Raw genomic sequence first — 25,599 nt, forward strand, 5'->3', positions numbered from 1 at the left:
GGACCATGGTCTTGGATTTCGAGGAGATGATTCTCATCCCAGCTGCTTCACACTTGGCTGCAAACCGCTCCAGCGAAAGCTGGAGATCACGTTCTGATGAAGCCAACAGGACCACATCATCTGCAAAAAGAAGACACCTGATCCTCAGGCCATCAAAATAGATGCCCACAACAACTTGGCTGCACCTAGAAATCCTGTCCATAAAGGTTATGAACAGAATCTGTGACAAAGGGCAGCCTTGGCGGAGTCCAACTCTCATTGGGAACGAGCCCGACTTACTGCCGGCAATGCAGATCAAGCTCTGACACTGGTCATACGGGGACCTAACAGCCCGTATCAGAGCGCCTGGTACTCCATACTCTCGGAGTACCCCCACACGGCCTCCCGAGGGACGTGGTTGAACGCCTTCTCCAAATTTACAAATCACATCTAGATTGGTTGGACGAACTCCCACGCAACCTCCAGGATCCCTCTTAGGGTGTAGAGTTGGTCCAGTGTTCTATGGCCAGGACAAAAACCACATTGCTCCTCCTGAATCCGAGGTTCGACAATCCGATGGACCCTCCTCTCCAGAACTCCTGAATAGACTTTACCAGGGAGGCTCAGGAGTGCCCTCTGTAGTTGGAACGTACTCTGAGGTCCCCCTTTTTAAATAGCGGGACCACCATCCCAGTCTGCTAATCCAGTGGAACTGCCCCTGATGTCCACGCAATATTGCATCAGCCCCACAGGCCAAAAAGACCTGATAGAACTCTGTCTTCAGTTTGACAGCATAACCGCCAGTGTCCACCAGTGGGTTCGGGTGAAATTATTTGTGATCAAAATCAATTTGTGCGTTGAACATCAACACCATACAGGTAAAGCTTGAAAAATAAAAAAAAATCATGCAAAGTTAATTCATTTCAGTAAAAGCAATGGGGGCCAAAACCATGTACTGATAGCATGATTGTAACTTTACACTGATAGATGTACAGATATATCAGATCGTGTTCTAACAACAGAAAGACACTTACACAGCACTGTACACACTAAGAGGCCGACCAAGTCATTTTGTTAAGGTCTGCTGATCGCTGAAGGCCCCTGAGCAATTAACCAATGGTCAGCCAATACAAGCTCCCTTAATGGAATGGGAATTAAAAGAGAAGAAAAAAATAATTAGAAAAAGAATTAGAAAAAATGAAAGAGGCAAGCAGATGGAAATAAATGATAGTGGGATCCCAAGTGTGGTCATGGGTGCAGCCAATCGATTGGAGACAGATTACATCTCTCTCACTATGTCTTTGTCTTCCCTTTTGTTTCCATCTTTCTCCGAGCCTCTTCTCTCCCACTTTCAAACTCGTTTGAAGTAACGGAAACACATCAACAAGAAACCTATCCAGCAGGAGTGTTTAGTGTACATTAAACTTTGTGTACACCACTGTGTTCAATAAGCAGGGACAGACACAAGTGCATTGAAATGTCCAATCCAAAGGCTGCAGTTAGTTTGTCAGAACACACACAGCATCTGGTGGCATTTCCATCTTAACTAGAAAACCAGTTACTGTACTCACACACCCTTACAGCACCTGAATGGTTACAAGGAAAAAAGAAAAAAGAAGTCAGCAATTTTCAGAATAAAGTTAAAATGTTAAAAATAAAGAAATAAATGTCAGAAGACTATTAACAGAAAAAATGGGAAGTAACGGGCTGACATTTCCAAAAAAGAAGTGTCAACACAAGGACTTATCTTGTCCAGGCCTAAAGTCAGAACATTTAGATAATGAGCAAACGCATCAAACACACTAGAGTCATAAAAGAAATACTGTAGCCAAATCAAGAATTGATTCAAGTTTATTATGTAAAGTACAAACATTTCTAATTAGAGGACTTTACTTTCATATTAGAGCAAATAAGTGGTGTTTCAACTCTTCCTCATCACCGTTGTCTTCCTCCACATAGACTAGACCTGAGTACAAGCAGAGAAGCCCAAACCACCTGTCCTAGCTCCTTCTGGATCAAATCTGAATGTAATCAGGTGTAATCCAGCGTGTTCAAATGGACACCAGGGTCTCCTCCAGGAATGAAAAGCCTCAAACATCTCCACCTCAGAGGCGTCCAAGAGGCATTTTGTCTTTAAAAAATGTCAAAGCTAACTCAGCTGGCTCCTCTCAGAGGACCAGCAGGTCGATTCAGCCACCCCTCCTGGATGTCTGAGGTCCTCACTCTATCTGTAAGACTCATTTTAACTACTTGTATTTGCAATTCTGGTGTTTTTTGGCCATTATCCAGAGCTCATGACCATGGATGAGGATGGAATGTAGATGGACCGGTAAATGAGAGCTTCTCTTTGTGGCTACAACAGACCTGTTCAGTGTCCACATCTAAGCACAATTCACCTGTCAGTCTGCTCCCTCCTAACCTCACTCACTAACAAGACTTTAATGGGCCATTCCCATCTGTACCGGGTCGGCCCGGGCCGGGTAGCCCCAGTCGGCCCCAGCCTGGCCCGGTTGATTCCACACATCCTTGCCTTAAGCCCATGTGGGCTGATTCTACCCACCAATCAGAGGCTTGCTCTAATGGAAGGTGTGAATTTGCTGTCAGCAGTGGGTGTGTTGGCCCTGGTCGGCCTGAAGCAGACCCCCTCCAGAAGAGGGCTGAGAATGAGCCTTGGTTGGCCCGGAAAAATACCAGGCCACCCAGATATGTAAACAACCTACGCTACCCGGCCCGGGCCGACCCGGTACAGATGGGAATGGCCCATATGATTCTTAAACTCCTCACTTCTGGTAGACTCGACTAGGTTGGGAACCATGGCCTTGGATGTGGGGGTGTTGATCCTCACTCACACTTGACTGCAAAGCTCTCCAGGTAGAGCTGAAGATCACGGTTTAATGGAGCCAAGAATACCGCATCATACACAAACATGGTGCAGACGTTGTACAGAACTGTGAAGACAAGGTGGGTTAGATAGAAACATTTAAGTTTATCACTTTTCCTGATGAGATACAGCTCCTCACTCCTCTACACTTGAGACTGTGTGTGTGTGTGTGTGTGTGTGTGTGTGTGTGTGTGTGTGTGTGTGTGTGTGTTTGCTGCAGGCTTTTGCTTTGAATGTCTCTTTTATATATTGTGTTTAAACATGTTTTCATGGTAAATCCTGTAAAAGTGTTTTCTTCAGAGGAGGTTATAAAGTGTCACCTGGGGCCAGACACATATCGATGTATACAAACATGAACCATATTTACACCTTTTCACACAGAAAGCTTTATATATATGGGTATTAAGGAAGAATGAGCTGATAGAATGTTTGCAAATGTTGCATATTTTTAAAACCGCTGTACGGATACAGATGCAAAACACATTTACTTACCAAAATAGCTACACTTCTACTAAAATAAGAAAAAGAGGATGCAAATGCTGTTTTGAAAAAGCAGATCTTCTAAATGAGCATTTTGAAAGAAGATAGTCGGAAACATTCTTTTTCTTTTCTTTCATCATTTTCTAAATGACAATCTCCCATCCTTTTGACAAGTACTCAAGGCCTTATGCATCCCAGAAGCAGATCTTAAACATTTGAAATGAGATGAACCATGTGGAAAAGCTACATTCATCAGCTAAAAACTCACAATGTGCATTAGATTACCAAGGCTGTTACTCTGTCTTGTTACATCAACATTCCTTTGTCATGGCACTAATATTCAACAGCGTCAATTATCTGACAGTAGCTTAAACATCCTCCCATAGAGCTACTAAGAGAAATTTAATTCAACAATAAAATGAATACACACACATATCTCACTCATGCATCTATAACACACAGAGCCAGTAATTCCATGGTACCTGTTAACATAAAAAGATAACTGTAAACATTTAGAAGATAAATTCCACTTCCAAATCGCTTTTTTGAATGACTTCACAGCAGAATTTAGTGCAGTAATGGCCTCTACATTAAAACTGTTTGGGAGCCTTGAAACGTGAGCTTTTAATGCCTCGTGATGTTTGCAAGAGAAGAGAGTTAGGGTTGATAAAGAAGGTGAGCAGTGTGGGACAGGTCCTTCCAGTTGTCTGTAGTTTCCAGAGACAGCATGAGGTAAATGTATGTTGAAGAATTGGTATGTTTATGTTGATTAATTTTAAGATACTTTGATCACTCTCTGCAGACTCTTGATGTCAGCTGCAGAACTGCTGCCATGCAAGAATAAAGGTGCTGTTGATCAGGAAACGCAATGAAGGCATGACAGAAGACACCAGCAGAGTTTGTGGCAGGTTAATCTTCCTGAGAACTCTCGTGTGTAATCATTGCTTCTCTATCCAATAACACTGTTGGTTTTCTGTGTATACGCCAGGTCCTTCAATGTGTACGTGCCCAGGAACGTGACCTGTGACACCCTTTACACACCTACCCCACCGACCTCCAGTCCCTGGTGATAAACAGGGTAGCTGTGGAAAGAGTGTCACTGTCCTCCTAGGATCAATGATGAGCTCTTTTGTTTTAATGGTAGTTAAAGTCAGGTTGTGAGCTGCACATCATCCATCAACCTCTGCAACTCCTCCTTATGTGCTGTCTCATTAGAACCGCCACAGTTTGTTCCGATTGAAATTTAATATGTGAATTTTGTGGACAAGCTTACAGTCATGCTTGTGCAGATAGTCCAAAAATGAATACAGGCTTGTTGGTCTCCTGAGCTGAGAAGAGAGGGAGAAGGAAATGTCTGAGGTGTTGGTAAAAAGAAAAAAAGTTGTGTATCCACACGCAGATTTGATGGAGGTCTGGTTCAGACATCTTGCATAATACAGGAGAAGAGTGTTACTTGCAGATCTGTAATAACAAATAACTCCTCATACAATACTGGTTGTTCCAGGTGGGCCAGAACCTTATGGAGGAGGGTAGAGAACCATAAAATGTTGTGCCACTGGTTCTTTTTGCACAGTGATGAGTGTTACAACCTCCTAACTGTAAAGATGTTTCCTGCAACAATAAAGACCATAACCCATTTAACACTGTGGGTGTTCGGTTGTGGTAGCTCTCCATGCTTTTCTGGTGGGCTTTAGGTGGCTTGGTATTAAATACATTAAGTAGCAGGATTTTTTTGCAGTCTGGTTTTTATACTGGTCATGTTATAGTGGTTTTTACAGAGGAGACGTGATGGAGACTCCTTAAGCATGTCGGTCAGGACTTCAGCTACAACGCAGTCTCATAGCACCCATTAAAATTGAAAGAGGAAAAAATTACTCTCTTGAACTCAAACACGTTAAAATATAAAAGATGTGAGCGCCGTTATGGCTGCTCTCGTGGTCTTCCTGTATCTGTTCTGTCTATATGTGTGTGTGTAACCTTGGTCAGGCTGTTCTGTGGAGTCAAGTTCCTATGCTCTGGTTCGCTGGAGCGCTGGCAATAAAATTCTCTCTGATTCTGATTCTCTGATGAACCAAACACATAAGAAGTCCATAATAGGAAAAGAGGCCATTCCTCAAGATATCAGAGACTGCATCTCATTCTCATATCTGTCGAAATACCAATCCAAAACAGCTAAAATACATCTCAAATCATGAGTTGTAAAAACTACTTCCATTTCATTACATTTAGACAACATGTGACTTTAAACCAAATTTCAGGAGGCAGATAATTCAGAAATCCTGGGTATAAAATATTTTCTAGGATTCTCCATGGGGCATTTGTAGAAAGTTTGAAAGATCATGGTGCAAGGACTTCCCCACTCCCTCTTTTTCATTCACAAAGGAAAAGCCATTGTAGCAGGAGATCTTTGATCTGTTGAACATGAGAGAGCCATATTGGCTGGGGCAGCTGCCTCTGTCACCTGCTGCCAATCTGAATGTTAAAGTGAATCAGCGGTGACCTGGGAGGTTTGGTAGGGTCTGGTCTGGTGTGTGTGTGTGGTATTTCCAGCCTGATGCACTGGTCTTTACCAGTCACCTTTAGCTAATTAGGAAGTATGCAGGGTACAGGTGCTGGCCAGTAAATTAGAATATCATCAAAAGGTTGAAGATATTTCAGTAATTCCATTCAAAACGTGAAACTTGTACATTATATTCATGCAATGCACACAGACCAATGTATTTCCAATGTTCATTACATTTAAATTTGATATTCATAAGTGACAACTAATGAAAACTCCAAATTTGGTATCTCAAAAAATTAGAATATTCTGAAAAGGCTGAATATAGAAGACACCTGCTGCCACTCTAATCAGCTGATTTACTCAAAACACCTGCAAAGGCCTTTAAAAGGTCCCTCAGTCTTGTTTTGAAGGCACCACAATCATGGGGAAGACTTCTGACTTAACAGCTGTCCAAAAGACAATCATTGACACCTTGCACAAGGAGGGCAAGACACAAAAGGTGATTGCTAAAGAAGCTGGCTGTTCGCAGAGCTCTGTGTCCAAGCACATTAACAGACAGGCGAAGGGACGGAAAAAATGTGGTAGACAAAAGTGTACAAGCTCTAGGGATAACCGCACCCTGCAGAGAATTGTGACGACAAACCCATTCAAAAATGTGGGGGAGATCCACAAAGAGTGGACTGCAGCTGGAGTCAGCGCTTCAAGAACCACCACGAGGAGACTCATGAAAGACATGGGATTCAGGTGTCGCATTCCGTGTGTCAAGCCACTCTTGAACAAGAAACAGCGCAAGAAGCGTCTCGCCTGGGCCAAGGACAAAAAGGACTGGACTGATGCTGAGTGGTCCAAAGTTATGTTTTCTGATGAAAGCAAGTTCTGCATTTCCTTTGGAAATCAAGGACCCAGAGTCTGGAGGAAGAGCGGAGAAGCACAGAATCCACGTTGCATGAGGTCCAGTGTAAAGTTTCCACCGTCAGTGATGGTGTGGGGTGCCATGTCATCTGCCGGTGTTGGCCCACTCTGTTTCCTGAGGTCCAGGGTCAATGCAGCCGTCTACCAGGAAGTTTTAGAGCACTTCATGCTTCCTGCTGCTGACCAACTTTATGGGGATGCAGACTTCACCTTTCAACAGGACTTGGCACCTGCACACAGTGCCAAAACCACCAGCACCTGGTTCAAGGACCATGGTATCCCTGTCCTTGATTGGCCCGCAAACTCGCCTGACCTTAACCCCATAGAAAATCTATGGGGTATTGTGAAGCGGAGGATGCAATACGCTAGACCCAACAATGCAGAGGAGCTGAAGACGACTATCAGAGCAACCTGGGCTCTCATAACACCTGAGCAGTGCCACAGACTGATCGAGTCCATGCCACGCCGCATTACTGCAGTTATTGAGGCAAAAGGAGCCCCGACTAAGTATTGAGTGCTATACATGCACATTCTTTTCATGTTCATTCTTTTCAGTTGGCCAACATTAGAGAAACAAACATTTTTTCATTGGCCTTTAGAATATTCTAATTTTCTGAGATACCAGATTTGATGTTTTCATTGGTTGTCACCTATAAATATCAAAATTAAACGTAATAAACATTGGAAATACATTGGTCTGTGTGCATTGCATGAATATAATGTACAAGTTTCACGTTTTGAATGGAATTACTGAAATATTTTCAACCTTTTGATGATATTCTAATTTACTGGCCAGCACCTGTATATGGAGGGATCTCAAACTTTAATTGAAAACCTTTTCAAGACTTTTTAAGACCTTCTAGAATAAAATTAAACACTCATAAACTCTTTTTACATACTACAGTGCTTTGCTTTCCACTTTTGGCAGGACATTTCCCAGACATCAGGCTGTAGCAATGGTAAGTAAAGTCACGTGATACAGAAATGCAAGTGAATAGCTGGCATAGGGAAAAAAGTCATCTTATTGCACCTAAAAAACATGCAAACTCAGAGGGTGTGAAAAAGGTGACAATTAACGCCTAAAATGAAACTGATATTGAGAGTCCAGCAACTCTCCAAGGCTGTATTTGTTGTGCTTACCTGTGTTTGGAGGCATGGCTAGAGGAGTACAGGTTCCCTGCTCTTTTGATGGAGAGGACAATAAAATCTTGGCAAGCAATGCAGAGATGGGCTGAACCAGCAGAGATGTCAGACTTCCTGCAGTCCCAGCTAGAAGAAAGAAGAGTAAAGATACACATTCTTGCTGTGGTAAACTTCTACCATCTGCTAATGATACAATTGATATCCTTCAGTTTACTCGTCTTTTCAGACCTTCTTCCTTTTGAGCCATTTGTGTTGTTAGTGCAGAGGAAAACAACCACACATGCATAAGCTGTGAACATTTGAATCACTCCACCTAAATGTAATATATAGAATATATTTTATGCTGCAAGAATGTTTGTAGAATGTATAATTATTTCCAAACATTAAAATGATGAGCATGGTCAGGCTCAGAATCACCAAAGCACTAATGTCGGATTGTATCCTGGAGCAAACAGGTGTACGAAATTTAGCGGAATGAGATGTTTGCAGTGCAGTTTGCACACTGTGAGAGAAGGGAGGGAGAGGCGACATGATGCTCCATTCACAGTCTCTACAGACCACAGTAACAGCCAGCGAGCCAACTGGTTTGTTCCGCTCTGAAAGACATTGATCAGAATTTGCAGATCACATTTTTTTAACGGAGATCGGGCGCGTGCAGCCATCATGCATCACTCAATACAGCGTCCGTGCGGAACTTGCAGAGGAACTTTCATCCGCTGCTCTTAAATCATGCAAATGGGTGATAAATTCATTATTTAACGGAACAAATAAACCGAAATGGTACGCACGTGGACTGAACTGCCTGAACCAAAACGGTTTGAATAACCCCCATGAACCAATACACCCCTGGTATTTACAAATGGCAATCTTTCTGTTTCTGTGCATTTTTTGACATGTTTGAGTAAACTTGATTAAATCTAGAATCTAGGTCTAAAAACGTCTTAGTGCTGCCTCCTGTGGCAGAACAATGGCTACTGCATTTTAAACTTGTGATTGACTGGGGCTGGAACAATTTCACATCATCGGTACAGTCTCCTCCCACTCCCCCTCCGTCCCAGGATGGAAATTCCCCACACTTGGCCATGCCACTCTGTGCCTCCTAGCAACGCCCACTTTCATAGCATTTTTTAAATCTTGACAAGGGGTGGAGTTACATTTTCTGATGGTGTGCAGTCAATGGGCAATCAGGCGGGGTGCACCCTGGACAGAGAGCCAGTCCATCACAGGGCAACACACACACACACACACACACACACACACACACACACACACACACACACACACACACACACACACACACACACACACACACACACACACACACACACACACACACACACACACACACACACACACACACACACACACACACACACACACACACACACACACACACACAAAAACCTAAGGACAATTTGGACAGACCAATCAACCTAACAGTCATGTTCTTGGACAGCGGGAGGTGGTTACCTTTACCCTGGATACCCTCTGCATGAGGTGGTTAACATGCAAGATGTCCTTCTGGTTTACTGAACACACATTACTGATTATCATAATTATTATTATTGCACAAAGCATAATAAGTCATTTCAGTAATTAAAATGCATTTATACTGAACCAAGATTTATGATGATTGTAAAAAACAGTAATAAAGTCAAAGAGTTTATTAAAATTATTATTTAAAAATTAGAATTGTGAAATCTTGAAGTGTCCTTCATCTTGGGACGGAACAGCAGCAGATAAAGATGGTTTCAGCAGACATCATGGCTCCTGGCGGGTTAATCTGTGGGGCAAAGTTACAGTTCGACCCAGCTTGACCCAGCTGGGAAAATGTGACCTTTGTCACAAATTAGAGGCCATTCATGACACTACAACACTATTAAACAGTCATCAAGGACATGTGTGTGTTATGATAACAACTTTCTTTTTTTTGTCAGCTACCATTCTGTGATTTATAAATAAATAATCAATAAATATGTAAATAAATAACTGTAATGTTAAACTTTTAGTAAGATTTAGTGTTTTTTTCCGGGAAGAACAGTATTCTTTTATAATTCTGCCCCATGTAATTCACTCAGAGTCTGACTTGCCAGATCCATCCGACTTATCTTTAGGATTCTGACCTAATAGCAAGCAGAAGAAACGCTAGCGAGGAGTCTCCTGACAGCACAGACAGAACTGACTGCTGAAGGCAGGCAAAGGGTGGATGATGAGATATCAAACATGTCATTCTCTAGAGCCTCCACCCATTAAGCCAGGGTACATGAGATGGTGTGGATGTAGGAACTGGCTCCTGTAGGGATTCCTTCCTTCCTATGATTAAATCACTATTTCATTCCATGCTTACAGGTGACTATTGCTTGCTTTGTCCACACAGTGAAATTGATCAACTACAAAAATTAATAAAAAACAGTTTTGGTTCTAAATACATTATTTAGAGAAGACTATGCAGTAAAAAAAAGTTACTCAAGGAATGTCAAATCATTTCAAGAAGATTTGCAGAACATTACATTTTATTACAGAGTTAAGAATCAAACATAAAAAAAGACCTCTGTACACAACATTTTATGGGGTAAAGGTAATATTTAACAATATTTTGCCAGTAGCATCCAGTTTCATGACATTTCATGTATTTTATAGCCTGAATGTGGAAATAAAGACAATTTAAAGTTGCAAGAAAAGTGTTTTGTTGTCCTTTATGCCTTTCGTCAGGGTTAAATCACATTATCTGCACAGCTGATAGTCATAACTCTAAACCGAGGCAATGCTTAGGTTCCCTACTCTTTCCATTCCATAGCCAGTTAAATCTTGCATACCCCATTAACTTATATGTTTATTGTTAGATCCCGGCTTCTCCTGCAGCTCATACTTTGTTCAAGATTGCTAATAATCAATAATCTTACCTTAGCGGTAAGGAGAAGATCCCCAACCAATGAAAAATCCCTTGTGGTCTCTTTAAACCAAATTTACAGTCAATGACTTTCTGTCACAGTTCTAGAAAGTGTCACTGCAGCGCTCCAGCCTCACAAGATGATTAATAATCCATGAACGACGCACGAGACAAGACTGAGTGGAGGGAGACAAAGACGTGAGAGGGTGGGGGGCTTAAAACTGAGAAAGGAGCAAAAGCAAAAAGTTAAAGACACTGGAAGATCGGAGACAGATGGGGTGAAAAAGTTCCTCCAGGAGGAAAAAGATGACAGGTGGGAGGAGAGGAGAATGGATACAGCGATAAGAGAATACCAGAAGTGTCAAGAAAGGAGAAAGTTGAAAGAAAATGGGCAGAGAGAAGGAAGGGAAGGAGGACAGGAGATGTAGTCGGCTGAAGGGAGAAGAAGGCACAGAGAAAAGGGATTATTGGTGCAACAGCAATTCCAAGAAAAATAACTGGATTTTTGGAATACAGGCTACTGTTGAGCATCAACAGCCTCACCTACCACAACCATGTCAGATCTCACATAGAACTGCATTACGGGACATAAACTGTAACCACACAGTTTAGTTTTTAAACATTTAAACATTTTAAACAATATTGCAGTTTTAAACATTAAAACTGCAATATTTAGCACTGTAGTTCTGCAAATTAAATCAGAGCATTTCTAAACGCTACTGGCTTTATTCCAACATCATCACTGTGATCAAACTAAAACGTTTCTACACTTTTTTATAATTTAAAAACTGTTTTCAAGTCTCGTACACGTCTAAAGAAGACCCGTTAGATTTTTAATCGTTGTTTCCTTTTTCAGTCAGGTGTTTTTTGTTTAAAAGACTTAGAAGTTCTTTGAAGGTCGAACTGGAAATATAAGCAATAATCACCAAACAGCCAAAAAGAATCACAAGATTGTGTACACACGTCTTGAGAGGTGCCTCATAAATAACTTACTTACTCACCCAGAAAGACAAAACAATGGGCACATAAACTATTGATCAGTTCAACATCAATATAAGAATCAGTCCAGTTGATTCAGAATGTAAAGTGAATAAAACCACTTCCATGTTGACCATTCAGTTCACCCACATCTTACCGTTGATGAGTAATTCAGATTTATGGCTTAGTGTAATAAAGGAGAGGGAACATGTACTGTTTACAGACAAAAGCTGAATGTGGCTCCACTTTCTTGAGTTCCCTTTGTGTCCTTTGATAGCCAGTGAAAACACACTAAAACCTCATGGCAGATAGGATTCTTATGTAGCAGCAGACTATTTTAGAAGTTGTGTTTATAAAACGACAGTGTTAAACTCTCACAACCCTTCTTTCCTCCTCACAAACCATTTCTTCCACTCCGTTTGTTGTTCATTTTTCTCTTGGAATTAAACCATCTACACCTATTTTTTTATCTTCTCCATTTTCAGAACATTCAGTAAAGCGAGAACTCAACAAATCAATAACGGGCAGCATCCACGCTCTGTAAATCAGTCTTTCCATTACTGGACACTGATATTGACCGATACCTGCATTGACAGACTGGCTCTATAGGGCAATGTTTCTTCGCGTGCGTGCGCATGTGTGTATTTGAGTGTGCACGTGTGTGTATAGACGAGTACAGAACTCTGACATCTTGACATATTTACAGAGGCAGGACCATCTGTTGCTACCGTGTGGAAACAGAAATAGCAGAAATCATCTAACCAATTTGAAGAAAAACTGTCAAGAAAAGAGAAAGAGTAGGGCACTCATTGATTTCCCAACTAATTAAATGGGTCGAGCAGATTTAATGGGTGTTTCAGTGGAACTGTGAATAGATATGAAAGATTTACAGTAACAAAAATACTCATACTAACTAGTACAGATAGATGCAAACGTCAGTATGACTTATAAATTAGGTGATATCCTAATGGTATGTAAAGTTTGTAAATGTACACACACACACACGCACATGCACACACACACACACACACACACACACACACACACACGCACACGCACACACACACACACACACACACACACACACACACACACACACACACACACACACACACACACACACGCACGCACGCACAGAGTGTATATGGAAACTATACACCCCTGTCAATTTTTCACTTTGTAAAATTGCAGCTTTGCTAAAATCAAATTCTTTTTTTTCCCACATTAATGTACACAGCAGCCCAAACTGACAGAAAAACACATGAAAGCCCACATGAGGTTTGCTAAAAGACACCTGAAGGACCCCGAGATGGTGAGAAATAAGATTCTCTGGTCTGATGAGACCAAGATAGACATTTTTGGCCTTAATTATAAGCGGTCTATGTGGAGAAAACAAGGCACTGCTCATCACTTGTCCAATGTAGACCCCACAGTAAAGCATGGTGGTGGCAGCATAATGTTGTGGGGGGTGTTTTTAACTAAGTCTCAAATCAATCATTGAGATAGTTCAGTTTTCTCCACTTGACGTCCGCTCCCTGTGTTTGCATCTTACATTTGGGCAAAACGAGAATAGACGCATCATGAACATGCTGATTTTGCTTCATATGTCCATGCCATGAAGATCATTTGATTTTTTCAGGGAATGTTTGAGCGTGCATTAGATTTACTTAGTTGAAAAAATGTAAGCAGTGTGAGCGTGCACATGCTAAGCTAGGCTAATTGCTAAAGGCAATGCTAAGACATCTGTAATAGTCCGTAATGTATTTTTTATGTTTATGTATTATAGTTACTGTGACAAAACAATTATAAAGATCTTAATTTAAGAAAAGCAAGCCTTGGGTGAAGATCATTGTGTTTGTTTTAGGTAGTTGTTTGCTGGCTAGCTACACAGCTATGTGCCCTAAGGGCAGCACATCCTCACTACACAGGGCAAATTCTTAATTAATCACAAGTTGTGTCAAATAAAACTAAATTATCTCAAAAACTAAACTGCAGATCTGTCATATTTAGGCATTTTGAGAGAGAGGAGATGAAGGCAAAGAGTTTGATGGCCGCCACTCAGGAGTAAAAACCAATACAGGTATTTTCAGATATTACATTTTAAGACCAATATCAGCCAAAAATATTGGTCATGGCGGCACTCAGAGCAGTAACCCCAAAACTGGAGGAGTGGCTAAAGCAGAGCCAAGGAAAAACATCACACATCTCAGTCCAGAAAAGTGTGGTTCTAAAAATAGCTAAGATACTGCAGAACCCTCAAGCTCATAGGCCTCTGGACCTGAGCTTGGAAGGATGAGACCACCTGTGGAGAATGAGATGGGTATTTTCTTTTTATATGAATATATTCAAATTTGTGGGCAACGGTGGCATAGGAGTCAAGTGCTTGCCCCGTAATCAGGGCGAGCACTTGATTCGACCTGATTATGGGGCAGGTTGCAGATTGGAGCCCTGCTCAGTCTGTCGCTGTCGTCGTGTCCATGGGCACAACACCTAACCCACCTTGCCTGCTGGTGGAGGTCGGAGGGACAGGTGGTGCCTGTGTGCGGACAGACTCGCCTCTGTCAGTGTGCCCCAGGGCTGCTGTGGCTACAATGTAGCTCATCACCCCAGGGTAGGAATGACTGATTGTATTGTAGAGCGTCTTGGGGGGTTCCAGCACTCTAGAAGGCATTATATTAAATACAGGCAATTTACCAAACTCTGCAAAGATGCTTCTGTACATGATGCCAGCCACTTAGTTTTGGCATGTAGGGGGATGTCCTCCTGTTTCTAGCGTCTTCTGCTCTGTTTGCCATTGTCTGAGATATTCACTGAGCATGTCATCTGTTGGGGCCTTGTCCTTAATGTACTTTTGGATCTTGGATGTTTCATCCTGTACAGTGGCTCTCACACTCACTAGTCCTCGGCCTCCTTTCTTACGGCTAGTGTACAGTCTCAAGGAGCTGGATTTGGGATGGAACCCTCCATGCATGGTTAGGGGGTTCCATGTCTTAACATCTGTGGTCTGTAATTTTTCCTTTGGCCAGCTCATTATTCCTACAGGATATCTGGCTGGCATGATTACTGGCAGGGCATAGCTGTTTATTGCCAAGATCTTGTTCTTGCCATTGAGCTAACTGCTTAAGACTTGCCTTACTCGTTGTAGGTGTTTGGCTGTGGCTCCTGTCCTTGCTGCCTCATCAAGGTTGCCATTTGCTTGTGGGATACCAAGGTACTTGTAGCTGTCTTCAATGTCTGCAACTGTTTATTTTGCGAGTGAGACCCCTTCTGTGTGGACTACCTTCCCGTCACTGTCCATCCACACTTCTCAAGTCTGACTGACATCCCAATATCAGTGCTGTAGATCCTGGTGTTGTTGATCAGTGAGTAGATGTCTCGCTCGCTCTTGGCGTGCAGCTTTATGTTATGCACATAGAGGAGGTGCTGTACGCTATATATATATATATATATATATATATATATATATATATATATATATATATATATATATATATATATATATATATATATAGGGAGAGTCAGCATACTCAAACGACACGTTCAAATGCCACATTAAAGGTGACTGCTATCATTTAAACTTCACAACCTTCTTTTTGTGAGCTTACATTGCTCACCACCTGCCCTTCTTGTCTGTGTTCATCCTTTAATGAACCGCTAATCTTTGTACCCCTTCTTTCACCCATTACCGACTGAAGATAGGAACTGACCCCACTTGACCCTCAACAAGATTAAGCAGAAACAAATGAAAAGATGTATGGAAAAATAAAATTCAAGTCACTGAGTTATATCAATTTCTAACATGCATTACATGACAAGCAACGCGATGCATCTAACTTATGAGTCAGTCACAGGAAACAATCTAGATTTACAACACATTATTTCTCACTTGGTATGGATTTGCATGCACACAATCTTAAGGTGAAAATGAGAACAAGACTTAGAAATACATGATACAGAAACTGAAAATGTAAGACGTGAAACAAATGCGTTGCCAGAAAGCCTCACGATGATCAAAGCATTGCAGGGAAATACATTACAGCTAATAAGCTCTGCAGGAGCCACGTCTCTGTTAGACACTTCACTAAAGTAAGCTCCCACCAGCAGATAGATGAAAAAGGTTTGGTCTGCAGTAAATCCTTGCTTTTCTGCCAACGTCTCTCGCCGCCTGTTCAAGTCAGCACATGAGTGTTGTTTCAGGCTTTTACCTGAATTGAATAATACACAGTGGGATTTGCCGATTTTCATCAACATCCCAAAAATGTCTAGATTATATTGTCATTGACATCTTACTCCACGAGGCCCTGGTACTTCTCTAGTGTCTCATGGTCCCATATATATATATATATATATATATATATATATATATATATATATATATATATATATATATATATAAATTCATGTAAAGTGTCTTTATGCGCCTTTGTGCACTTTAGCCTTTGATCTCAGAGCTCCGCTCTTAAATTTTTTCCCTCCAGTTATTTTCTCATATGTTTGTGCATTTGACTAACTTGAATACTGTGGAAATTTAAGCTTTGTTTTAGTCAAGTCTTGCACGTGTCTTGCTTGGCAGAAAAATAAAATACAAAATATTGAAAAGTACTCTAGTATGTTCAGCTGTTCATTGTTGGAAAGCCTAAGGTAAAATAATTAGTATGTCACAATTACATGTTTACAGCTATCTGTAGGTTTTAGAGTTATTTTTACTTTATTTGACCAATTTTGATTGGTAATAGTTTGAGACCATTTGCTTTTCTTGTGTGATTTCTTCAGATAGCATTCTTTCCTTTCAGTCTTCTTCAGCAGTAACTTTGTCTTTATTTCCTAGAAGTGCTTTTAGTCCATGTGGCAAATGAAATGAAAGCTAAATTAGCTGTGAAGCATTTAAAAAACATACTACAAATATGGACAATAAAATTTAACAGTTCCTAAGTAATTAAATAATTCTTCCTTTCTGTGTTTTTTAGGATGACCTAACTGCTATGTCCTTCCTTCCTGTGTGTTTATCGTCTCTTTTCTATTTGTTGTGTACTGTTGTCCCACCATCCCCTCTCCCTCTCTTTCTCTGTTAGTGTTAGTTGTCTCTTTTGTCCCTGCATGTCCACTCTGGTGCATAGGTGAATGCGGTCTAACATGCCACAAACATGATAAAGGCTACTCTGCAACAGGAGGAATATCCCACATCCTTGTAGAGTAAAACTGCTCTGGCATGTTATAGCACCCAGAGCAACCAATCCGTCTAATTTAACCACCAGAACAGGCCAGGTTAAAAAGAAGAAAAAAGGCAAAGGCACACCAATGCTCTGAGACTGACATCTGTATGTAAGCATATATCTAACACTGTTCATTAATGCTGAGCGGTGCTCCATTCGTATTGCATGGGGCTCTATGGGATGGGAGGTGGGCTTAGCAAAAAAAAAAAAAAAAAAAAAAATAGTGGGTTCAAGTATCTTTCTGGAGTTTTCCCCTTTCAGAAATTATCTACAATATCTCAGAAATCCATCAAAGTGATTATCGTATCATGTACTGTGAGATAATGTAAGCAATTCGTCTTTTTTTATTGCTAAGCACGCCCCCTGCCCTGCCAAGCTCCATGCAATAGGAAACTGAGCGCCGACCAGAACTAACCAATAGTGTTAAACTACATCTTACCTGCTTCAAATTTAAGGAATACCTCAGCTGATGCAGAGTTGATGAACTTTTTGCAGACAAGTAAGTCTTTAAAATATAAATATATGAAAACACAGCATGACATGAGAATAATAGTTGTAAACAACGTGTTTAAGCTCTGTTTGTCGGCTATAGAAGCACATTTATAAACAGAAATGTGAAGTTGCCATCTTAAAGTGACAATGTGTAGTTTTTACCATTAATCTCAGAAAATATTCATCAAAATGTTGTAAATGAATTAAAAGATATCCAGTTGTTGAAAAATGTTGACAGTTTTTTTTACCTATAACCATAAAAATCTGTACTAAAATGCATGAGAACAGGTCTAACTCCCTGGGCAACGCCATATTGGATGCCATGTTACCTTCTATGGAAGCCGGTGAGAACAAAATGCATTTACTGAATTGTAACTAATGGTTACAAAACTTTCACCATTAATAAACGTTGTTTTACACATTTACCTCTTCACTTGTAGTCAGTGATGAAAGGGAGTCCGATGTTCTTGTTTTTCTGCTGGAGGTTGTATTCCCAGGGACTTTTGACCCTAATGGCCATCTGTTGGTAAGGTCTTACTCCAACATAAAAAAACTGCTTGATTGCAATCATTTAGGTATGTATTGCCCCCCTATCACCAGGGAAAATACATACTGTCAATAAAAAAAAAAAAAGTGGTCCAGAGACTATTTGTGTGATATGCTTGTCAGCCACTAGATGGTGCCATCGGATAAGCGAAATACTCCGGAAAGAAAATCAAGAATAATTTCTAAAAGAGGGAAAACTCTGGATTGCTGCTTTGAGATGCAAAAATCTATCTCTCAAATTAGTAATGGAACTAAAAAAGAGCATTAATATCTTTGTTGGTATGTTTGTAGTCATTTTTCTCAAAAGTGACTGCTGTCATCTTAATAAAATTCACGTAGCTATGATCAAATCTTACTTAAAAGTAAACATCTCTATAAAATGAATTTTTCCCACATAACAATTAACAGTTGGGAGTAAAGTGTGCAGACCCTGTCTATGAGTAAATGCCAAGTTAACGATATGTTATATTTTTCCTCACTTTATTTTGACATTTTGCCTGCTGCAACAGTTTCAATAGGCAGACCATCTATTTAAAGTTTTCTCCTGGGCATAATGAGCCGGAGAGACACAGATGTTCAAATTCCCAACTGGACTCTATTCTTATTTTCACATGGAGATGGCTCTCACAAACCATCTTCTGAAGTAGAACAACGCTATTTCTGACCATGTAAGTAGAAAAAATATGCTCCACATAAGACACATTTTCAGTTTATCACCTCATTCAGTGTGACAATCAACAAGACGGGGCTAAAACCTTGTTAACACAATTCAAACTTTCAAGTAAGTGTGTGATAGCTCACTCGAGTGCATGCATGACTGGGTGAGAAGTAAAATGTAGCGAACTCTCTCTGAGCATGAAATTATTTCACATTACACTGTGATGTTGTGCTGTTAAGCTAATAACCTTGATAAATGAGAGGTTTGACAGATTCAAAGGTGAGGAAACTAATTATCTTGGCGAATGTTTGTTTTTTTGTGCATAAAAGAAAAAAGAAGATTAGAACTTTGATCTTCTATATTCCGGCTGTTCTTCTTTGTGTCTTTGGTGCATCTTTTTCTTTTCATCTCTCCTACTTTCCCTACACTGTAATAGAGGATGTGACAATACAAACACCTCATTCTGTCATTGTCTCTGTGCTAACAGACTCGTTGGACTGACTTGTTATCCAACTCAAAGAGCAAGACCCAAAGAAACCACAGCACATATTCCTAATGTTATGGGCTGGATGCTGCAACTTGACACAGTCAGAAAAATGCATACTTATCATGCTATTTGCATGTCTATTACCCCAGAAAACCGCAGTTCTTGACACAAGTCAAGGAGAGCCAATTTGAAGCTCTGCTGCACAGCAGCCTCCCTTTACTACCCACACGTATATACTGATACACCGGAATCCAGGCAGGAATTGAAAAGCAAAGCATTTTGGGAGACAGGAAGTGGTGTAATGAAGGCCAACTGTGTTCTTTAGTGGGTTAAACACATAGACACTTGACATGCATGATGAATCACCTGTGAAATAGGCTGGAAAGCAAAGTTCAGAAAAGCTGGAGTGACAGAAATTACAAACAGGAAGTACCTGTCTATCTTTCCGACATGATACCAGGTGCATGCATTGGCATTTACATTTTAAAAGGATGATTTTAAGATTGCACTCGGTACAAGGAGCAGATTTAACTGATGTGACAACATGAGAGGATAATGTGCCATGCAAATGTTGGCTCAGTGAGCTGCATACAATCTCCCCATCGACATGATTGACAATCATGATTAAAATGTAGAATTATAGCTCAACTGACTATAGGTATAAGCTCCTCACTTTTTATTTCAGAGACTGCATGTATGAGGCTTTTAACCTAGGAAAATAGATGAACAGTAGTAGAAACAAACTATGTTGTTCTGTTTGTCAGTCTAGACACGATCTATGGGAACCTCCATAGCCCCGGCCACTTAGATGGCTGGCCAATGAAAGTGCTCTGTCTGTTTGGTGGGTGGGATGATAGACGTAATTTTCACTTTAGAAGTGGAGGGGGGGGGGGTATCTTTACAGTATGTTCTAATGGGAAACAGGCTTCAACACAAACGGTTGTTCTCTGCTTGGTCCTAGAGCTCAACCAGTGTCAATTGAATATAGCATAATATTGTTTTTGAATGGTTAAAAAGTGCAGGGGTCAAAACTTGACGTTGGAAAAAGTGTGTGTGTGTGTGTGTGTGTGTGTGGGGGGGGGGGGGGGGTCAAAACTATTTACAGAGCAGGCTCAGAATTGAGATTAAATATTTTTGATCACAATAGTAAAGAAACTATTACAGAACAAGTGTTTCAATAAAATCAGAACATTAATATTTAAGTGCATGAAGTAATACATCTGAACTCATGCTGTAGGAACTAGGAAATATGAAATACTAGAACCAGACACAACTTTATATATATTTTTGAATTTTAATTTGATTAAACTGATTTTTCTTAACGTTCTTGGCATTTTCCCACACAAAGTTAAACAAAACAATGTTGATTAAGGTGTGTGTGTTTGAGAGAGAGATAGAGAGAGGATGAGAGGGAGAGAGAGGGAGTTAAAAAAAAATAAAAAACCCGACCGGAGCGGAGGCAGTAACACAGCATGTCAGCTCTGTCTTGTCAAATGCACCATGTAAGTTACGAAAAAAGTAACTTTAAATATTCAACCGAAAAAGAGGTGAGCTGAAGAAAACCTAGGGAAAACTGAAGAAACGTGAGCAACAGTGAAGCAATCACAGCGAGATCCGTTACTGTCTGTGTGTGTGCGTGGATGAGCCGGACGGACTGCGCTCCCGGCTGGCTAGAGAGTTTTGTGTGTAGGGAGGGGCGGGCGCTCTATGTGATTGGCCAATCACAGAGCGTGAAGACAGTCAGTTACCCAATGAGGATTTTCCTTCTGCACGATTACAGATATTTACAGCTTTACTCGTTTCATGCTCGTATTCGTCAAAAATGCTTTATCTGTACTGGATACTCGTCTGAAATGAGTACCCGGCTCATCCCTACTAAGAATTTAAAGGGGTCTCTGAAGTTGACATCAAAATGTCAAACTAACCTGGAACTTGTGTGGGCAAAGATGATGAAGCTCACATAACCCCGTGATTAGAAAAAAAATGACCTTCATAACAACAACAACTGTGGATCTCGTGTTTCTATATGTACCCCTGTTATTGACCTTTGAACCATCTCCATTTTAATAAAAAATAAGATACAGGTTGAGCCACTACAACATCACCTCTTGGTATTTAGAAGAAAATGACAGTGATTTTGAGCATTTTGGCTATCTGAATCACAGCTTCCTCTTTCTAAACCAAACAGTTGGACTTGTTTTGAACATAATCGTCTTCTGACACTATCTGTTTTTGTAATTGATGATATATTAATTTTCCTTTCCGCATCAAATCATTCACAAAGGTTTAGTTTAAAAGAAAATCAACAATTACTTATTTTGTTCATACATCATCATCACCACGTAAAACATACACATGCAACAACACAACACTATCATGAATATTGTGGTTTTGTCACTGGGTGGTATCCTTACCAGAGAACTTATTCATTCTTATCTCAAGCAGGCATTAATAAATTATAAGAAAAATATTTGAGGAGCCTTAACCCCCATGCATAATTCAGCTCATGCTAATACTACAGCTGCTGCTCCCATGTTAAACCGGTCCGTTGTGTCGAGCTAAACAGCCAATTAATTGTAATAAATCCAACATAGTCCTACTCTCTACTGAGTGTGAAAATTATGTCTATTAAAAAATCTGCAAACCAATTTCCTGTTCAGAACTCAAATACAAGTTTGGTTTCATTTTGACTAAGGTCAAACATAAAGTAGAGGTTGATTTGATTCAAAACTATGAGTTTGAGCTTATAACCTTGCAGGCTAATCAAGTTGCAATCCTGATTATTTGTTCTTGAAAATTTTAATTAATTTTGTAAAAAGAAAATTTAACCAGTTTCTATGCAGTCTCTGAATAATTTAGGTGTTCAATAGCTTTGCTAACATATCAACATTATTGACTAGGGTCAAGGTATTCTGGCTGACCTGTTGGTCATTTTACATTGAAGGTGTAGCTGAAACTCAACAATCTTAAGTGTGTGGGGCTTGCTATGAGGTTGCGATGAGCCGGATACTCGTCTGAAACAAGTATCTGGTACGGATAAAGCATTTTTGACAAGTACGAGCATGAAACAAGTAAAACGTGTAAATATCTGTAATCGTGCTGAAGGAAAATCCTCATTGGGTAATTGACGGTCTTCACGCTCTGTGATTTGCCAGTCAAATATAGCGCTCGCCCCTCCCTACACACAAAACTGCAGCCGGGAGCTCTGCTCAGTCCACGTCCGGTCCATCCACGCACACACATAGACGGTAACGGATCTCTCTGTGCTTGCTTCACTGTTGCTCACGTTTCTTCAGTACTCCCTATGTTTTCTTCAGTTTGCTTCTTTTTAAAGTTACTTTAAGTTATTTAAAGTTACTTTTTTCGTTACGTACGTGGTGCATTTGACAAGACAGAGCTGAAAACGGCTCGTGCTGCGTCAGTCACTGCTTCCGCTCCGGTCGGGTTTTTTCCCTCTCTTTCTCTCCTCTTCCTCAGGATCCACTCCCTCTTTCTTACTCACTCTCTCTCTTTCTTTACACTTTTGAATCACAAGTGTCTATTTTTTGCTCATTTTAAATATATTTTAATCATTTTCTAAATTCTTTTTTCTATTTTACATGTTTGTTTTTGTGAAGCGCCCCATGATTTTTATCTTGCGAGGCGCTATAGAAAAGATATTTTCTTCTCTCTCTCTCTTAATTCATGCACTTAAATATTAATGTTCTGATTTTATTGAAAAACTTGTTCTGTAATAGTTTCTTTACTATTGTCATCAAAAACATTTAATCTCAACTCTGAGGCTGCTCTGTAAATAGTTTTCAAATAAGCACTACACATAGCAACTTCTGATCAGACTTAAAAATAACGTATTGATGTAAATCACACCCACTTCCGGTTAAACTACACTCACTTCCGGGTTAGGCCACGCCCACCCCGAGTACAGATACAGATAATTTAGATGGTTGAACAAATCCAGATACAGATAGTGGTGTACTCGCTCATCCCTACTATGCGGGCTCACGTTTTTGCAAGGAGAGGTTAAATAGAATGAAATATCAATGAAACCCATAGCTACAAAAATACACATTAATAGTGATATGACACCAAACTTACTGTGGAAATGCATTTCAAAAACTCAGCAAAACCCACTTTTGGAGTATTTCACCATGTTATGTTATTTTCTCATCAAAAACACCCCAAAGCACTTTTTGACTTCAGACATGCATTCGTCTCTCTGAGCTTCAGCTTTTCTTCAGCTCTGCTAAGCTATTGCTAATGGCTGGATGGAATAGGTTGGTGTCATCTTGTCCCACTCCTCCCCTTCCAGGTACTGTTGATTCTGGTACTATCCTGCCCTGGATTGTAAACATAAATTACCAATCGCAAGCCAAGATGGACAAGTCCATGAATATTAAAAGTGGAACATTTTAATAAAGTGCTATATATAGATATATGGTAAGGTGGAGAAACGAGGGCCCGGACAGGATTTGATCCCCAGACTCCTGGGTGAGAGTCATAGGTGCAAACCAGTCAGCCAAAGGGACATCCCCTTGGCCATGTAGCAAGGGCACATGATCAGGGCACTGTGACATGACGCTCACACTGCCACACACACACATTATATATATATATATATATATATATATATATATATATATATATATATATATATATAGTAGCGTGGTTAATCTACATACTAGGATTTAACACTGCTTCAGTTTGGTTAGTAGTGCTGTACGATACTGCAACATTTGGCATCAATCCGATACCAAGTAAATACAGGGGCTAGTGTTGCTGATACCAATACCGATACTTTTTACTACTAGTCAAGTACCATCAAATCAATTTCCCTCTGGGATTAATAAAGTATTTTTGAATTGAATTGAATTTGAATTGAATCTAGTTTTGTGGGATTTATTAAGATTAATAGGATCAATAAAACTTGAGTTTTCAGACAAGATTGTCATACTGATGATGTAACCCTACCCCTATTCATCATCAGTATGAGAATCTTGTCTGAAAACTCAAGTTTTATTGATGACTTAATTATTTTGTAATTTTTCCTTTAATAAATCATGTGTACGATGATAATACAATACAGGGAACATTTTCAGGCAAATAAAGTTTTCATTAGGAAACTCTAAATGGTTTAAAATGGTTAACAAGCTCAAGATTTTTTTCTATTTGAAATCTATAAAGCTGTGTAAAACAACTCCAAACGGCGCTCCTTTTTCGGTTTGCCATCACGCAGCCACAACAGTGCTTTTTGCTGTTCTGTGCTTGTCTCGTGCTGGTGCACAGTTTAACTTTTTTTTCAATGTAACTGCGAACTGCCCCGTTGACTAACATCCGTATCGTTCCAATCACAGTGTTTTACTGGTTCGTTGGGCCAATCACAGTGCTCTTTTAGCGAGGTAGGCGGGATGTCCCTGCAAACAAACATGGCTGCCGCTCGAAACGGTCCAATCACAGGTATCAGCCAGGTAAACTACAAATCAAGATGGCTGCCGTTCTGTAGTGGTCCAATCATGGTGCTATATAGATTTCATGGGCCAATCTCAACACTAAGTAGGCGGGATGTTATTGGAAAAAAACAAAAAAACAAAAAACGTGACTAGTCGGCGGTCAGCCGCTCATTTGAAACGGCTTTGGCATCAGGTTTGGACTAATATGACTTTAGCTTTTGTTTGAGTCAAGATCAGATAGAAGTACTAACGTTTATTTAGGAAAAGGATGTGTTTTGTATCTTCTTTGACAGAGTTTGGTGGACTGGCCCATTGACCGACATCTGTAGCGGTGAGTACGTCATGGCTTGCCAGGCTAGAAGAAACAGAATCAATACCATAACGCAGGTATTTAGTAAATACTAAAACCCAATGTTAGATCGATACTATCGATATTTTAGATCGATCCGCCCAGCCCTATTGGTTAGATCCTGAGAAAAGATCGGACATTAGCATATGAACTTATATTATGCACAAATATCTAGGATATTAATGAAATCGATAGAAGTTCATACACTAACTGTCTTGGTCTATATTTTAATCCAAAGATTAATGTTTAATTTAAGATATTTAAATTTAATAGCAAAAGTTTATTTATTGTATCAGAAGTTTAAAGGAATATTTGCTTATTCAATAACCAAAATATACACCATTCTGTGTTTCATTTCAAAGAAGAGTCGGGGTTTTAAAAAGTTAAGAATTTATTACTAACACTTTTAAAAATGACAATTTGTAACTGACAATTTGAAACAGCTTGATATTAAAACTTGTAATTAAACAAACCTGTGTCAGGATGGAAAACTAAGGTGGAATGCGCGAGGTTGGATGCGTGAATGAATCTCAGAAGGTTTCTTTCAGAGAGAGAAGCTCGTTCTGGGTGGGAAACGTTGTTTTTCAGCTAACTCAGTTGTTTCTTAGAGAAAACAGCATCAGACACAATCTGTGTGCTAC

At 40.1% G+C, this 25,599-nt stretch overlaps 1 protein-coding gene across 6 annotated transcripts in view; it reads right to left on the reverse strand.

The window, feature by feature from the left end:
• Positions 1-25,599, reverse strand: part of LOC107387348 (inactive N-acetylated-alpha-linked acidic dipeptidase-like protein 2) — a 661,429-nt gene that overhangs the window by 225,929 nt on the left and 409,901 nt on the right. For all 6 annotated transcript variants that reach the window (XM_054749605.2, XM_070545852.1, XM_054749607.2 and 3 more), the window contains one exon: positions 7,896-8,024. In XM_054749605.2, the coding sequence (XP_054605580.1) occupies positions 7,896-8,024 (129 nt within the window). The remainder of the gene's footprint in view (positions 1-7,895; positions 8,025-25,599) is intronic.

This window comes from Nothobranchius furzeri, chromosome 16, assembly GCF_043380555.1.
Source record: "Nothobranchius furzeri strain GRZ-AD chromosome 16, NfurGRZ-RIMD1, whole genome shotgun sequence".
In the NCBI taxonomy this organism is placed as follows: domain Eukaryota; kingdom Metazoa; phylum Chordata; class Actinopteri; order Cyprinodontiformes; family Nothobranchiidae; genus Nothobranchius; species Nothobranchius furzeri.